Source organism: Sarcophilus harrisii, chromosome 3 (genome assembly GCF_902635505.1).
Source record: "Sarcophilus harrisii chromosome 3, mSarHar1.11, whole genome shotgun sequence".
Lineage (NCBI taxonomy): Eukaryota > Metazoa > Chordata > Mammalia > Dasyuromorphia > Dasyuridae > Sarcophilus > Sarcophilus harrisii.
In genome coordinates, this window is record NC_045428.1 from 263,694,767 (window position 1) to 263,712,936 (window position 18,170).

The following is an 18,170-nucleotide window of genomic DNA, read 5'->3' on the forward strand; positions in this document are numbered from 1 at the left end:
AGATGATGCCAAAGACATTTTAAATTAAATCATGTTGATATGTTGTCTTATGCTATGCTAAACAGCCAGAAGTTATCTTTCATTATCTAAAATTCTCTCCTCTTGTGTTTAGATGGATTTGTCCATTTAATGAAGGGATTTGATGGTGTAATTTTTTCTTATTATAAAGAAATTAGCAGAATATTCTTCAAAATATAGAATTTCTTGATATATATTAAAAATACAATACAAAAAGCTAACTAAAATAAAATTTAAAATTTAAAAATGTGCTTTCTTATCTTTTTTTTCTTTTAGTTCTATAATTAAACTTAAAGTTGATAAACCAAAACAACTTGATAAGCAAGGATTAAAACCCCAAATGTGGCCAAGTCAATGGAAATGAATGGGATAATGTGGAAAATCCTAGATTTATCCATTCTATACAGAACTTAACTATTAAAATATATGCAATATTGAGTATTCAGTTAATTGTGTTGATGTCAGGACAAAAAGAAGTTGCATATAATGAAAACATATTGGCTTGTACTCCATAAATTATACAGAAAAATCAATGCTTGTCAAGCAGGAAAGGCCAGAAAAGCATAAGAAAAGAAATATGCATTTAAAAAAACCTTTGCTCTGATAGTTAATACAATGAACGAGGTAGTCTGTTTAAAATAAGTTTTTCAAAATATGCTTTAATTTGAAATGATATTTTTGAGCTCTATAAACTAGAAATATAAAATTAATAAAAAACATGTATTATAAAGTATTTTATCTCAAACTTAGTTCTTGATCTAGTGGATCTTATATATGGATAATTAATTGGATTTTTATTAGGAGTCATGTGTATTGTGTTGCCTGGTTCTATCTTATATATTTTGTAAAGCAAAAACTATTATGTTTGAACATTTTTGTTAAGTAAAGTAGGCAAATTGGATAAAATAAGTATTCCTGAAAAAAATGTAGTACTCAATATGTTTTAATTGAATACTTTCACTTTGACCAAGATTTATTGATTTTCATCATACTTATTTATAAGTTAGGAAAGTTATGGAAGACTTAGAATAAAAGAGTAAGAAATCAGTTGGGAGGCAACTGAAGATTTATATGCTTGTGTATACTCTAATTGGAAAGTTTTGTTAGAAATATTAAGTAATTTTACCCAGAAATAATTTTCAAGATAATCTAATAGGCTAGAGAGGGAATATAATATAGAAAAAGAATATCCATTAGAATATAAAGTTTTTCAAGTCTAATGATTCAATTGGATAAAGCCAATTAAACTAATTATTAATGGTATTGAGTATAAAAGCATTGCACTAATGTACTAAGAGGATTTTTAGATTATTGATAAGAGAGTATCTCTACTGCCACAAATTTATAATGGAAAGGGGGAGATTAAAAAAATACACACATGATTGTAGTAATAAAGAAAGTATAAGGGAATGCAATAATGGTACTTAATATCAAAATGCAAAAGAAAGAGAAATTTTGTGGAATAGTACCTATGACTTGGGTGCCTGGACTTTAAGTCTGTCTAGGAAGGGAAAAGTGGATGAAAAGAAGGACTTTTCACTTCTAGAAAACAGTAAGTTAAGATTTGAAAGCTGGAAATTTTGAAATGCATTTGGGAAATAGCAAATAATTGAATTTGGTTATGGTCAAACATTCAGCCCTATAAGTGGAATAACATACTATTTGTATAGAGGGAGAAAAGTGAAATTCAGAAAGGTTAATGATATGTTTTGTGTGACACAGGTAATAAATGTTGGATCCAGGATACAAACACAGGTCTTTCTATATTTAGCATAGTCTTCTTCTGATTACATTGCATAAGCACATAAAGGGAAATAATATGTAATGAACGTGGAACAACAATTTAAGAAAGCTTATGGAGGATTTAGAAAAAAAAGACAATTTTTTTCACTTGGGAGACAACTGAAGACTTTTAATTTTAGGTGTAATCTGATTGGAAACTTTTGTTGGAAATATTAATTTTAATAAACCTATATACAAGTAAGCTTAGAACACTGGGGAGTCTAGATGAAGGAGGACAGGGTCACCAGTTAGGAGGTTATATGATAGTTCATTCACTTAAAGATTTTGCTAGTATCACTTACCAGTCATATAAATAAAGTATTTTCTTAACTAACTTCCTATTCTAAAGCTTTATTGTGCCATGAAAGTTACTCTAGGTTGTTAACCCAAGAATAAAAAGGTTATGTTGATGGAACATAAGCTCTTACCAAAATGTGTAAGCTTTGAATAGATTTTGTCTGAAGAACAGTCTACATAACTTTAGATAGATCTATCACTAGATTAACCAAGATATGATGAATTTTTCAGTAATAGCAGCTCTCAAAAATAGTCTATCAATTGACAGAAGGGCAGAATATACAATGATAGGGAGCCTGCATGAATAAAAATGCTTCTTAAACTACTGAAGTAGTCTTAATTTACTGTGTGCTCTAAACTCCACTCCATGCTTTAGGGAGGTTTTTTTGTTTTTGTTTTTGTTTTGTATGTTTTGGAACAGACCAGTAGTTCCATTGGTAAAAAAAAAATCTTCATGTAAAGAAATTCCCACCAATTCAGACCAGTACCTTGCATTTAACTCACTGTTTAAGAAAGTTGCTTGGGGTCTTGGAAGATTATGTGACTGTTCCACACTTCAGTAATTAGTATGTAGCCTATGAGGGACTTGAACCCAAGTTTTCCCCAAACTACTGACTCCTACATAGCACCTCCTCTGATAAAAAATACACAAAAGATATGCACATATTAGACTATCTGCTCTGAATAAGATTTAGCTTTAGGGCATGCAAGGCCCAAAACATTTGCTAGGAGATAAATAATGTTTATGGGCAGTGTCATTAGGTTGAGGTAAGTGGTACCCTGGATAGAGCATTGGGTTTGGAATCAGGAAGATTCAGCTTCATGATTTCAAATCTAGTCTCAGACATTAGCTATGTGATCCTGAGAAAGTCACTAAATCCTTTTTACTTCTGCAAAATGAACTGGAGAAGGAAATTGCAAATCACTCCAGGATTTTTGCCAAGAAAACTCCAAAATGGGATCACCAAAAGTTGGCAATGACCGAAATGATTCAACATCAAGGGGCCATACAAACACTATGTTGTAATTTGTAAATGTGAGACCACTGGGGGCCCATCAAAAAAGTTACACATGTGAGCTAAGAACAGGGAATAGGAAATAACAAAAAAGAGGAGAAAACTGAAGTTCTTTCTTTGGAATAACATTTGTCAGGCACCCCAAGATATAAAATGACAGAACTATTAGATTTCCAAACATTAGTTTTGAAGGAAAATGAAGAATCTTCAAGTAGTAAGTTGGGAAAGAATTGCTTCATTCATGTATTTTTTTTTTCAGTTAAAGATATTTTGTTAGCAATATTTATAATGTAATAAGGACCCTATAAACTATGACTGTAGGGTAAGTATATACTGATTTTCCACCCACAGTATTGCTTTATAACCAGATTTATATTCCTTAGAGAAAAATGTCTTGCTTTGCATATTCCTGCCCAAGGACATCAGGGGTTGGACTTGCTCTTGCACTAGCACCCTTCCTTAATGGTACCTTCAGTGGAGTGAAGGAAGTCCATTGAGAGTTCTGAAGATTCCATGCAAAGTGATTTATTAATATATGAAGACCCACGAAAAGACACTATCTGAGATCTATCAGTGACCTCAAGCAAGTGATTTGCTTATCCTTGGCAGAGAGTCAGTCACAAATCAGTAAAAAAAATGTAATAGAGGGCTTTAAATGAATCTTAATCTTATTATTTTATCACAAACTATTAACAGCAGCATAGGGATTATTGTAGAATTTAATTATATATATTCAATACTGTACTAATTTCTTTGAAATATATAGATATATACATATATATCTATATATTTCTGCATGTGCTTATGTATATTTGCTGTCAGCAACTTGACAATAATGTTAATCTAATCCATATGCTCTCAATATTCCATGATAAAACCCTTGAAGATAATTCTCATCAATTGAAAACACTTTTAAATTATTGATCCTTAAAGTACTTTGCTGTTCCTTTATAAAAAAAAAAAAAAAAACAGTAAAGGCTTTTCTTGAGTAGTTTAAAATGAAAAGGAATTCATTTAGAATAAATGTCTTGAATGTCCTGAGTGATCGAATAATAAATTATGGTAATAAATGTCACCTTGAACCAGAGAGTTATCACTAGAAATACTGCTTTAAGAAAAGTAATTTGGTATTGGGAATGACCTATAGATCAGAATTAAAGATTTAAATTGATTTAACTCATTCTTACTAAACTTAACAGCATTATTTCTCTCGAGCTTCAGAACTGAATCAATCTTTATTGCATCTCAAAGTTACTCTTGAAATACCAAATAGAAATAGCAAAGAATAAAGTACCAAAAATTGATATTTTCATATGTGTAGGTACTTCCATCTCCACAGAACATTGTATAATTTAGTAAATGGTTAGCAATCATTTCTCTGGCCAAAATAGTTCATTGTCCTCTTTGAAATTCATTACTCTAGTCTTTATATAACAGATCGAGATGCTACAATCTTATCTATATTGAAGTTTTTCCTAGCTAGGTAGGACCTGTCAGACATTATATGCTGTGTGTTTTTTTAAGAACCGGTATTACCCCCACAACATGATGAAGCATCAGATTAGGATTTTGAACAAGGAAAGCTAAAACTAATTATTTAAAAAATGAAATTAATTAGAATAAACCTGAGGGGAAGAGTCATTGAAGTGGTTATTCCTTATTCTTGAATACTGTGCCAAGAGACAACACATATTCAAAGGTTCTAACATGATGGAAAAGTAGTATTGAAAAATTGTTTGTTATCTGTAGGCTAGGTATGGAGAAACTCATTGGAAAAAAGGTTAGCCATCAGGTATTAAATCATTTGCCCATTTCAACCCATCAGTTTCAAAACAGTGAAAATTCCTACTCTATAGCAACTCCCTATGAAAATACAGGGGTTGAGGGAGATACTCTTTCCCTAGGTTATTACACTAAACAAAGTATTTTATTACATTAGTGACAAAAGGATTAAAGGTTCCTTGGTAAACTTGGTTTTCTGTGATTTTTTTTTTTTAAACCTTAAAGGTAAATCTTTAATGGTGATCAGCAGGTCTAATATAAAAACAACCATGTCTTGCTATTAATTATCTAGTGGAGTAAATCATGAAATGGAGTTCAGGAAATTAAATTTTATTCCTAAATTTGTCACTGCCATGGTATGCGACCTTGACTGAAATCTACTTAACCTTTCTGTGCCTCAGCTTCCTCATCCATAAAAAAGAGAAAGATGCCTCTTTTGTGAGCATAAATTCAACCATGGTCTGCTGCAAAGCTTTTTTAAAATAAATTGCTACATTAACTCTACAAAATCGTTATGCCCACAGTAAAGACTCAAGTAAATTGATATTTTCTGTAAGGTTGCATTCTTCTTGCTTTCTTCAGTTCATTATTCTCTTTCTTTAGAATTAAACAAAATGAACATTATCTCTGAATGTAATCCCATGATCATGTGAATGGCCAAGTCATAGAATTTAGACATGTTTTCAATTGATCAGAATCATTCAAGCACATTATCATGACAAAGCCAAAATGAATTGCTTTATTTCTTATGCCTTTCACAAATGCAGAAAAATAAATGGCCAAAGTGAGAGAAAAATTCGCTGATGGAAGTTTAAAAAATGAATATAGATATTGAGTATAACTTAGTTCTATGATCCAGAGTACCAAATTAAGAAATATGTGCAATAAATTAAAACCTTCTTTGCTTCTTTTCCTGAACATTTGTGTTGAAAATTATGAAGATTAAAAAGCAAATATTTTGGATTTTGTAATTTTAATGGTTTTCTTAGCATGATATATATTTCAGTTGGAGATAAAAATCTTTGTCTCATTGCAAGATGAAATGTTATAGAAAATGTTTCTCATCCTCAATGTCAAAAGTAATGAATGTCTAACATACAACAATTCTGATAACTTAAGTAATATGATCTCTCAATTGGAACACAAACCGAAGAACTGAAATTAATCTTTAAATTACTTTGATTCCATATCTACAGGGCATCAAAACCAGGAGTTCTAAAATTTAGGACATTAGGTTTTATAAAATCATTTGTTTCTTCTTTAAAAATTTAATTTAGAAAAATATTAGAGGTTGTTTTCCAGTAAGAATTGGGCTTTTATATACATACATACATAATACATACATAAATAGAGACAGAGAGACAGAGAATATGAAGAAAGATACTTCTGATTTCATTCTCATTCCTCTGGACAGAACCTCAGTTAAAATGGAGCATTTATTTTCCATTCTTTTTCATGGTCTCCCCAGAGAGAACAATATACCCATATTTTTATTCAGCAGTCCTAAACAAATTTTACACTGGGGATTCCTTTTTTCCCTGTTGTGTAACTTAATATTTTTTTGTCCTCTAAATATAAGTATCCCCTAAATCTTTAACCTTAGGCTCACTCTTCTGTCTCTATTCTTTCTTTCTTATTTATATTGTTCACTTCCATAATTCCACTTATAATCCTTGATAAAATAATAAATATTAATAATAAATAATACAGAATGAGTTCAAAGTTGTATAGACAACCTTGATTTTTTCCCTGAATTTCAGATATTTATTCCTAGAATTTCTTTCTAGAAATACCACTATCAGTTAAAAATCTACAAAACATAATGCATTAATCTTTCTTTATTTCAATATATTCTGCCTCCTAACTCTTATTTCTAATAATTCTATCTTTCCTAGAAATAAGAGAGTTAGGAAGTGGAATAATACCTATCCCTTATCACTGATGCCCAAGGCCTAGATTCATATTATTTCATTCTTATATTCCACTTATAACTAATTATTAAATGTATCTCCATTTGTTTTTTCTCTCAAATATATCCTTTCTACTATCATTGTCATCACTCTAATACACATAAAAATTTCTTGAATTCCTGAAATAAATCCTAAGTATTTTCCTGTTTTCCAATTTCATTCTGTCCGGTGCTTCCTTTATATGACTGTCTCTGATCAGTCTCCTTAATTCACTAAGCTAATAATATTGTACAATTTTAATCCTATTGGTTCTTATTGCTAATCAAGAATGATTCATATTTTTAGTTTGTAATTCAAGAATTTTTGAAATCTGACTCTAACAAATGTTTTCCATCTTTTTCTTATATTTATAATCACATCAAAACAAACTCTTTTCCATTCCAAAAATTATTTTCTTCCATTCATACAAGTAATAGAATCACCTCTAAAATCTAAATTCAACAACTTCTTCCTCCATGAAGTTTTCTCTAGTTTTTAGAGGTGAATATGATCTTTCTCTCTTTGTAAATGTAAGAGTATTTAGTTTGTAATATACTTATAATTTTATATTTATCATTATATTTTATATATCTTATCTTCTTTTGCAGATCTAATGAAACTTAAGCACAGATTATCACATACCCCCAAGTGTTCTCTATCTTCTCTTGGAGGCAAATTCTTATAAGTACAAAAGTGAATTTTTTTTTATTATTATAGTAACTTTTTATTGACAGAACCCATGGTAATTTTTTTTTACAACATTATCCCTTGCACTCACTTCTGTTCCAATTTTTCCCTCCCACCCTCCACCTCCTCCCCTAGATGGCAAGCAGTCCTATATATGTTGAATATATCCTAGTATATCCTAGATACAATGTAAGTGTGCAGATCCAACCAGTTTTCTTGTTGCACAGGGAGAATTGGATTCAGAAGGTAGAAATAACCCGGGAAGAAAAACAAAAATGCAAACAGTTTACATTCATTTCCCAGTGTTTTTTTCTTTGGGTGTAGCTGCTTCTGTCCATCATTGATCAATTGAAACTGAATTAGGTCTCTTTGTCAAAAAAATCCACTTCCATCAGATTACATCTTCATACAGTATCTTGTTGATGTATATAATGCTCTCTTGGTTCTGTTCATTTCACTTAGCATCAGTTCATGTAATTTTAAGCTTCTGTATTCATCTGCTGGTGTTTCTTACAGAACAATAATATTCCATAAATTCATAACAATTTACCAACCATTCTCAATTGATGGACATCCACTCAGTTTCCACTTCTAGCCACTAAAAAGGGCCAAAAATTTTGGCAATACTGGCCCTTTCCTTCTTTAGTATCTCCTTGGGGTATGCCCAGTAGAAACACTACTAGACGGGGCACGTTTATAACTTTTTGGGCATAATTCCAGATTCTTCAGAAGGTTGGATTGTTCATCCCACCAACAATGTATCATGTCCCAGTTTTTCCGTTCCTCCAATCATCATTATTTTCCTGTCATCTTAGCCAACGCAGGGGTGTAGGGTATCTCAGAGTTGTCTTAATTTGCATTTTCTGATTAATAAGACTTGGAACATTCTTTTTATTGGAATGATTTAATTTCATATCTGAAATTGTCTTCAATCCTTTGACCATCTATCAATTGGAGAATGGCTTGGTTTCTTTAAAATTAAGTCTTTTATATATTTTAAATGGGCCTTTATCAGAACCTTTAACTGTGAAGATGTTTTTGTTTGTTCTTTCCTTCTAATCTTGTTTATATTGTTTGTTTTGTAAGAAGCTTTTTAATTTGATGTAACAAATTTTATTTTGTGATCAATAATGGTCTCTAGTTTCTTTAGTCACAAATTTCTTCCTTTCCACAAGTCTGAGAGATAAACATCCTTTTCCTACAATTTTTTTAATCTCTTCTTAAATTTCTAAATCATCCATTTTGATCTTTATCTTGGTATTGTGTTAAGTGGGGTCCATGCCTAATTTCATACTAATTTCAGTTATCCCAGCAGTTTTTAAATAATGAATTCTTATCCCGTTGGGATCTTTGGGTTTGTACATATTGCTATATTGACTATTCTGTCTTGTAAACTAACCTGTTCCATTGATCAGCTAATCTATTTCTTAGCCAATACAAATGGTTTTGGGATTGCTTTATAATAATTTTAGATCAGGTACACTAGGACCTTCATTTGATTTTTTTTCATTAATTTTTGAATTTTGACCTTTTATTATTCCATTGAATTTTGTTGTTATTTTTTCAGATCATTAAAATATTTTCGAAGTCTGTTTAAGACTAAATAAATAGATTAGTTTAGGAGTATTGTCATCTTTATTGTATTTGCTCAACCTATCCAGGAATTTGAATTTTCAATTGTTTAAGTCTGACTTTATTTGTGTGGAAGTTTTTGTAATTTAGCCTTATAATTCCCTGACTTTCCTTTGGTAGATAGATTCCCAAATATTTTATCTGTCAAAGTTATTCTGAATGGAATTTCTTTTATCTTTGCTGTTGGATTTTGTTGGTGATGATAAAATGGAGTTTATGGGGATTTATTTTATAACCTGAAATTTGCTAAAGTTATGGATTATTTCTAATAGCTTTTTAGAATTAGGGTTCCTAAATACCATATATCATCTGCAAAGAGTGATAGTTTGGCCTACCGCCTATTCTGATTCCTTTAATCTCTTTCTGGACTTACTGCCGAGGCTAGTGTTTCTAATACAATATTGAATAATAATGGTGACAGTGGGCAACCTTGCTTCACCCCAGATCTTACTGGGAAAGATTCCAGTTTTTCCCCATTAAATATGATGCTTATTGATGGTTTTAAATATATGCTCCTGACTATTTTAAGAAAAAGTCCATTTATTCCTATACTCTCAAGTGTTTTTATTAGGAATGGATGTTGGATTTTATCAAATGCTTTTTCTGCATCTATTGAGATGATCATATGGTTTTTGTTAGTTTGCTTATTGATATAGTCAATTATGCTAATAGTTTTCCTAATATTGAACCAGCCCTGCATTCCTGGTATAAATCCTACTTGATCATAGTGTATTATCCTGGGGATGATTTTCTGTTATCTTTTTGCTAATATTTTATTTAAGATTTTAGCATCGATATTCATTAGAGAGATTGGTCTATAATTTTCTTTCTCTGTTTTCAGCCTACCTGGTTTAGGTATCAGTACCATGTCTGTGTCGTAAAAGGAGTTTGGTAGGACTCCTTCAGTCCCTATTTTTTCAAATAGTTTATATAGCATTGGGGTTAATTGTTCTTTAAATGTTTGGTACACATAACTTCCAAATTGATAGAGCTTAAAAACTGATTTGAAAATTACTCTCTTGCTTAAGAAAGTTCATTGATACTCTATTGCTTATTGCATAATTTATGAACTTTACTTGGTAAATAAAATCCTTCAAAATTTGCCTCCAAAATATATTTTCAGTGATTATACTTCATCACTTCTCACATAGCACAGTACCGAGGCAAACAGCCCTATGTGCTTTTCTTCACACACAATATGGCATTGTCCTCCTCAGCTGCAGTCTTGGAATTAGATCATTTAAAGAATCACTTTAAGTACAAGCCTAGAGAACACCCTTTTCTGATTGCTCCAATCATTAATGCCCATCTCTCTAACAGAAGTTGTTTTTTATTTAATTTCCCTGTATTTTATATTTACTTATTTGTGCATGTTTAATTTTTCCTCAGAAGAATATAACCTTCATGAAAACATGGAGTACTTATATTTTTGCTTTTAAATAGCTATCCACCTTTCATTATAATTGGCACATAATGTTAATAAATACTTGTTGAATTAAATTGAATTAACTATATCATATTTATGTCTAAAACATACTTTTTGCTCAAAAACATGCTTTAATGATAAATGATTTCTATTCTTCAGAAATTTGGCAATTTGAATTCAATAAGAATATTTTCCATCACTTGAAGCTTACCTCCTTTTCAAAAAAAGTTATTCAAAAGACTGAATAATTAACTTATTTGTAACATACAAAAAGTTTTGATTAATGAATCAGGAAATAAGCACGTAGAAGGATTAGACTCATTATCTGTGCTTTCAGAGGCCAGACCAGAACAACAGCTAAATAGAGAGGACGACAAGCACAAAAATATTATGAGTAAAGACCAGAATGGTGATATTCCCTAGTCCCTGAGGAATACTATAGCCCAACAAATCCTCTTTAACCCTTCAAGTTCTATAAACCTTGTCAATGAACAAAAAACATTATGCTCATTGTATGGTTTAGAATTACATTAAATTACATTAAAATGATCAGAAATTCCCCTTTATCACAACTGTATAAAATTAAAAACTTGAGATGCTGCTTCTAAAGGAGAGAGAGAGAGAGAAAGAGAGAGAGAGAGAGAGAGAGAGAGAGAGAGAGAGAGAGAGAGAGAGAGAGGACTTCAGTTTCTTTTGCTTTAGCTTTATGCAGGAAGAAGGCAGGAACACCTAAAGAACTTAATAATTTCTATAAAATGATCTCAAACAGCTTCAATCAATCTCTCTGACTACAAGATTCTAGATCTCCAAAATGATCTGAGCTTTTTACAAGAATACTTTTGAAACTAATTGAAAGTTCCATTTTGTTTAAGTAGTGAATGCTAGATTACAGTGACAAGTTACTTCTACCTAGTGGTCTTTCTGGCCTTACCTCAAAATTCTGTTTTTTTTTTTTTAATCAACTGTTCTCTTTCCTAGAGCCAACAGAAATTATTCTGATACCATCTTGCCGCCCAAATTTTTATACCAGCTATAGGTTAGGGAATATAGAAGAGAGTTTTTATCTAAATTCCTAAATATCCTCCATTTAACAAGCAGATTCTTTTTCAATAAACAGCCTCCTTGAATCACAGAGGAAAATATTTTTTTAAGACAAGGACTATTTCTAGACCATAGGCAACTAAAATGCATATAAAAACGAATTCTGAAAATTACCTTTACATGCAATTGGAAAAGATACTATTAAGTGACATAAAAAAGAAAGACCAGAGTTCAAATCTAACCTTGGGCACATTTTAGTTGTGTAATCATGAGCAAATCACTTAATATATGCCTACCTCATTTTTTTCAATTGTAAAATGCAGATGAATAGCATCTAATTTCCAGCCTTGTAATCGAGATAAAATCAGAATATATTTGTTAAGCTATTAACACAGTGCCTAGCACACAGGAGGCACTTAATAAATGCTTATTTCCTTCCTTCAAGACCTTTTGATCTGATCTAAACAGTACAGGTGCATCTTTAATTAGCCTCCTTGGTACAATGAGGTTGGTTACTCATTATCTAAGCAAGTGTTTGTCTAACAGAAAGGAGAAAAGTTAACCTGATGGAAAAGGGAAGATTAGGTTTGGGGATACATGGAGAAATGGAGGAAAGGCTGCTGAATTTAGACTCATAAGAGTTCATGTACAGTCTCTCCTCTGTCCTGCACAACCTGTGCCACACTGAACAAGTTGCTTCACCTCTCTCATTCTTAGTTTCTCTATCTTTAAGAAAAGAATCAACTAGATGATCCCTGAGGTCCTTTTTACTTCAAACATTAGAGATCTTATAAATGTAGCTCTGGTTCACATTTGGATAGGAATCCCATCTTCTTTCCTAGTCAAGACTCAATCAGTTGCATAGTATAAGAGTTGATAGTCTGAGGACTTGACATGAACCTTCTGTGTTATCAGGAATCAAGAGATAAGAATGTGTGGAATAGTTGATTTGAATTGAGAGCTTGAGTTTTTGGCTGATCAGCACATGCTATAACAAATGAGTATGTCAATCACTGACAGGGCTATGAATAGGAATATTAACTCTTTGGGGAGTTTAGACACTAAATTAATAACATTGAAATATAAACAAGATATTAGAAAAATATTTTGTGATAAAATATGCCATTAAAAAAATATCAACATTCCACAGGGATAGCTATATGTGATGAGAGACAGAGACAGAGACAGAGAGAGACACAGAGAGTGAGCATATGCATGTATTATGAACATATATGTATAATTTCAAATTTCACATATAGTGTGTATATCTACATATTTTATTATATGCATGTATATCAATATAAAAATGAAACATAGTAAAAACATATAAACAAGAGCTTAGAAAAATATTTTGTGACAAAATATTTGTCATTTTAAAAAATCCCATAGGGACAGCTATATGTGACAAGAAATATATAGAGAGAAACAGAGAGAGAGTGTGGCAGGGAGGAAGGGAGACAGAGAGGAAAAGAAAGAAAGAAAGAAGGATGGAGAGAGCACATATGTGTGCACATACACAAACATATTATGTGCATTTATATAAATTCAAATTTCACATATAGTGTGTATCTACATATTTTATGATATGCATGCATATTAATATAAATATAAAAGATATAAATATTTAAATGGAGTATATGTGATTCATAATACTTTATATACCCATAATGTACATTTCAGTCTTCATTTACTTATAAACTTTTAAACATAAAGGACTTTACAAGTTACTAAACAATGCTGGCAATAATAAAACCTCATTGATACTTCATTTATTTCCTGGAAATTTAATTTTACTTTATTTCATCATATCTTTAAAACATTTTTCATAAGAAAATCAGTCATCAGTGGGGAGGAGAAAAGATGATATTAAGGTTTTAGAGAAGTGTGATCGTGATGGACTGAACACTAAAATATATAAAACAATGAATCATTTTCATCTAAAGATCTATCCACTTTTGCTGCTTTACTGAGTGAAATGATTTATGTTCCAAGAATTGGAATCACCTTTGGCTATATGCATAGAAGATATGTTAGCATGTCACATCATTTAAAGCAATTTGATATGAATAAATTTGCACATTCAATAGGTTTTATGTTAATACTTAAAATGCATTTTAATATGTACTATTCACAATCCTGAACAGGCAGCTGTCCCATTCATATAAATTTGAGGATACTGTCAAATCTTTTTAACCTAAATCAGTATGTGGAGAACTGAAATAGAATAAAGGCTCCATGCTATTTGGCTGGATGGTAATTTTTCCTAGTGAAGCATTCTCAATTTCTCCCCTGTTATGAGGAAACACTTCTTTCCTTTGATGGATAGAAAGAAAACATTTTATAGAAAAGGAGTTTAGTATGAAAATTTTTTTTATGTCTTACTACTTGAAAGGTACCTGTCATAGTAGTTTAGATTCATAGAATCAGTGAAAGAAAAAAAAATTTAATACCAAGGGTTAGTTTTAGGCTGACTTTATATACCAATGAAGAAAGATTAGAAATTGGCCCCCATATTCTTCTCAGAAGGCATCTTTTCCCCACATTCTATTACACTGATGATTAAATTTCTCTTATCAAAATTTTTGCACCTGAAAGACACCACTTCAATAATGATTGGCAGCTTTCAGAAGGAAAGAAAATTCAATCTATATTATAAAAGAAATGCAACATAGGAACATTTATCAGACATTTTTTTCATTAGGCTGTTGGCAAGATAGTGGAGTGAAGTATTAAAATATTAATTCAGATTTCATATCCCGACAGAGCTATTAAGTAGTAGAATTCTAAAATGTGAGGAAATCATATATATATATATAATATATATATATATATATAAGTATGACTTAACTATTATCATTTTGCAATGGCATTATGAATATTTTATAAGAAAACTCATCAAAAAGTCACAAAATCCTACTGTAACATCACTTGGTCACTCCCTCATTTCTTACATTAATTTTTGGGAAGTAAAGGTCCCACTTCTAGGGAGTTAATGGCCCCTCCTACCATAATTTCATTTCACTTCATTTCATTTTTTTTGATAGAAACAATTAATGATACTATCCAAATACTAAATCATATACACTTTAAGTATATGTGTACATATAGGTACATAGTTCTACACACACATTTATAGGTGTGTGTGTGTATGTGTGTGTGTGTGTGTGTGTGTGCGCGCGCCTATATGTGTGTCTGTATGTGTATTCTGAACAATTGGATTCTCAAGGCTAAGGCTAAAAATCCACGTATTACATAAGTACTTCCATCGTTCATTTCCTGCAAAAGTCAGCTGTCTATCACTAGTATAAATCAAATATGGTCCAAGAGTATTCATTCTGTATTTCATCCAAAAGTCAATTATGTGACAATCAATTTTTTCCATTGGTATCTCTAAGATGGTACCTTTCACCATTCAAAAAAGGGGATGAATTCCATTTTACTGGACAATATTGAAAATACAGTGTTTTTTAAAGGCTCTTCAAATAAAAATAATTTATGTCTAGAGAAAATACTAAAGAATTAAGATAGGTGATAGACACCCCAAACTCAATGTCTTTTACATGAAAACAACAACATATTTTATAAGAAAATTAGAAAAAACTCTGCATAAACAGATATTAAATAATTTTTACCCCAAATAGCCTTTACAAATTTTGTACATCTTAACTAAAGACAAAGTGATGGCAACAGTAGAATATTCTTACACTTTAAAAATTTTTTATTACTGTGCTTTTAAAAAATACTTTAAAAATAATGTGTTTTATTTTTCACAGGATTATAAATAGTATGAACTTCAAGACCCTACAATATGAAGAAAAAGTGGCAATGTATTTTAATTTTTCACATTTTGAAGATGCTGTATTTTAAATGCAATTGTGAAATGTTTTGTTTTCATTCCTTTAGCATTTTTGAAAAGGGCCAAATTTCCCCAAATCTTCATTTTGCAATCCATTCTGTACCATTTTTCTTTTATGGGAACAATTTCCATTTAAGTTTAGTATTAAGTATGCAAGTAAATCTGCATATTTATTTTACAAATGACATATGCGAACAATAATGATGATGTGTCACATTTGTTTTATGTTGAGCATTTACAGAGTTCTTTAACAAATATTAAGTTACTTGATCCTCATGATATTAATGTAAGAAGAACATGATAGATATTAATGTCATTATTTTCCAGATGATGAAATTGAGGTCCAGAGAAATTAAGGGATTGATTCATTCAGCTAAATTATCATTTGGTTGAGCAAAAAACAATGTTTTATTTTGACTCTTACTCCAGTGCTACATTAACTGTATCAGGTTGATTTTATGTATCACACCTGACTTAATTTCATAGTTATTGTATTTCAGATGATAGAATCTTTAGTCATTTACAATGAATATATCAGAACATTAAGTAACAAAACTACATATCAAAGAAAAACTACTTGCTATTCTCCTAGATGAACACAAAAATAAGAGTAGTTTGTACTTAGAAAATTTGCTTCATGATGGAATTAAATGATCCACAAAAAGTAAATATTTTTTCATGTTTTCAAAAGTTTCTGCGAGTAAGTACACTGTAATTTTCTATTTGTGGCATATCCCAAAATCCCCTACAGAAGTGGAATTGTGACATTTTAATATTTTCAATTTGATTTCAAATACAAATTGTTTTTATTCCAGAAGCATTCACAATTCCCTCCTCTTTCTCACTTGGTCAAATCAAAATATATCTTCAATAAGCAATAAAAAAAATCAAAGACTAATTTATGAACTTACCTGTCACAGTGAGTTCAGTGGTTCTTCTAACAACAAAGCCTCCATACTTTAATTCACATGTATAATTTCCAATATCATCTTCTCTAACCTCTCTTATAAGCAGAATATTTCTTTTGAACACAATACTTGGCCTCCATGCTTTTGTCCTGCATTCCTGTGTAAAGAAAAATGTCACAAATATCTATTTTGTTTTAAATTACTTAGATAGAAAAGATTTTGATATTACATATAAAACTTTCTAAGGAGGTTTTTATATCTTTTCTGTTATCCCCTTAACATATAAATACCTAGAGATGATTATATTTTTTATTAAAATGTTTTATCAGAAAATTAATCAATCCCACTAGTACACTGGGAAATACCATATCCTGTGAACACTTATGTTTTATACGTGTAATATACTGTAGCTTAATAAATTTACTTTCATAATTTTTAGTCTATCAAATTTTAATTTCTTCATGGTGCATAAGAATTTATGTTTTGGGGAAGAGGTATCTCATTTTTCAATCCAGATTCCCAAATAAAAAGCTAAATATACTTTTCAGAGATAATAAATAACATATTTTTTCCAAAATATTCAAATACAAATTTTGGAGATAACCACTTTAATTTAAATGGTTATTTACTTTGCATTTGGAGCGTGGGGAATATATCCAATTATTTCAGTCAAAGATGCATATTTTTTCCCTTTATTCTTAATAGATTTATAAAAGATTTTTTTCAGAAAATTAAGATTTAGTTTTTATGCAGAACATAATGATTTGCATAATGGTCCCTTTGAGTCATTGTTATCAGGTAAAAAAAAATACATGTATAATATAAAATATCATTCATATTATGCTTATAAACACATTAGGCACTTACATTCCTTTGCATATAATGTGTATAATGCATATTGAGTTCAGCAGGCTAATTCTTTTACTCTATAATGCCAGCATAACATTCTGCTGCTTAGTTTTTCTTAGATTTCCAAGTGATCTTATTGAAACAATAACATGCTCTTTTCAATTAAAATTCTCTGATTTACAGAATTTTCCTATAATTCTTAGGTTGTTTATCCTCTTATTATCCACTTAGAATATATAATCTATGGTGCAATGATTGTAGTATTATAACTAAAGGCATAAAGTCCTAAAACTTAAAACTATACTTCTTATACAAAAGTTATAGTCTTACTCTTCTAATCTTATTGTTGTGATGCTCTATAAAAGACCAATTCAAGACCTGTAATCAATTAATACTGAATAAAGATTTAGTTTATCTTCTAAATAGTAATGGTCATTTTTCTCTGAAGCAATGAGCTAAGTAAGGTACATAGCCAAGGAAGCAAAAATTTTAAATCACACTATTTCTGTCATTTTCTTTATTAAAGATAACACATGTGACATTTAACAGTTGTGTCTTATTGCGCTTTAATGTGTATATATATGATTCTATATTATATAGAATCATATATATTATATACTGAGAATGGCCCAGTAATTATTAATATTATTAGGCTGTGAAATCTCTACAGAATAATAGTGAAATAATGACTAACTGTCCCTGCAAAAAAATATGACAGATAAGACAGAAGGAAGATAACTTTAACAGGAATATGCCTATTTTAATTTAGAAGGAGTTTATCTACAAAGGAATCAATGCTTGTTTTAATGAGTGCAGTTATTGTGCCTGGGCATATGTATGTGTGAGAGAGAAAAAGAGAGAGAAAATGAAAATTTATTAAATATAAAATGAAAATATAACTTCAGACATGAATGTAATGAATGCCTA

General features: G+C 30.4%; 1 protein-coding gene across 1 annotated transcript in view; it reads right to left on the reverse strand.

Moving 5' to 3' along the window:
* IL1RAPL1 (interleukin 1 receptor accessory protein like 1) overlaps positions 1-18,170 on the reverse strand; it is a 1,491,295-nt gene that overhangs the window by 559,090 nt on the left and 914,035 nt on the right. The window contains exon 5 of the mRNA XM_031963646.1: positions 16,398-16,551. Coding sequence (XP_031819506.1) covers positions 16,398-16,551 — 154 coding nt within the window. The remainder of the gene's footprint in view (positions 1-16,397; positions 16,552-18,170) is intronic.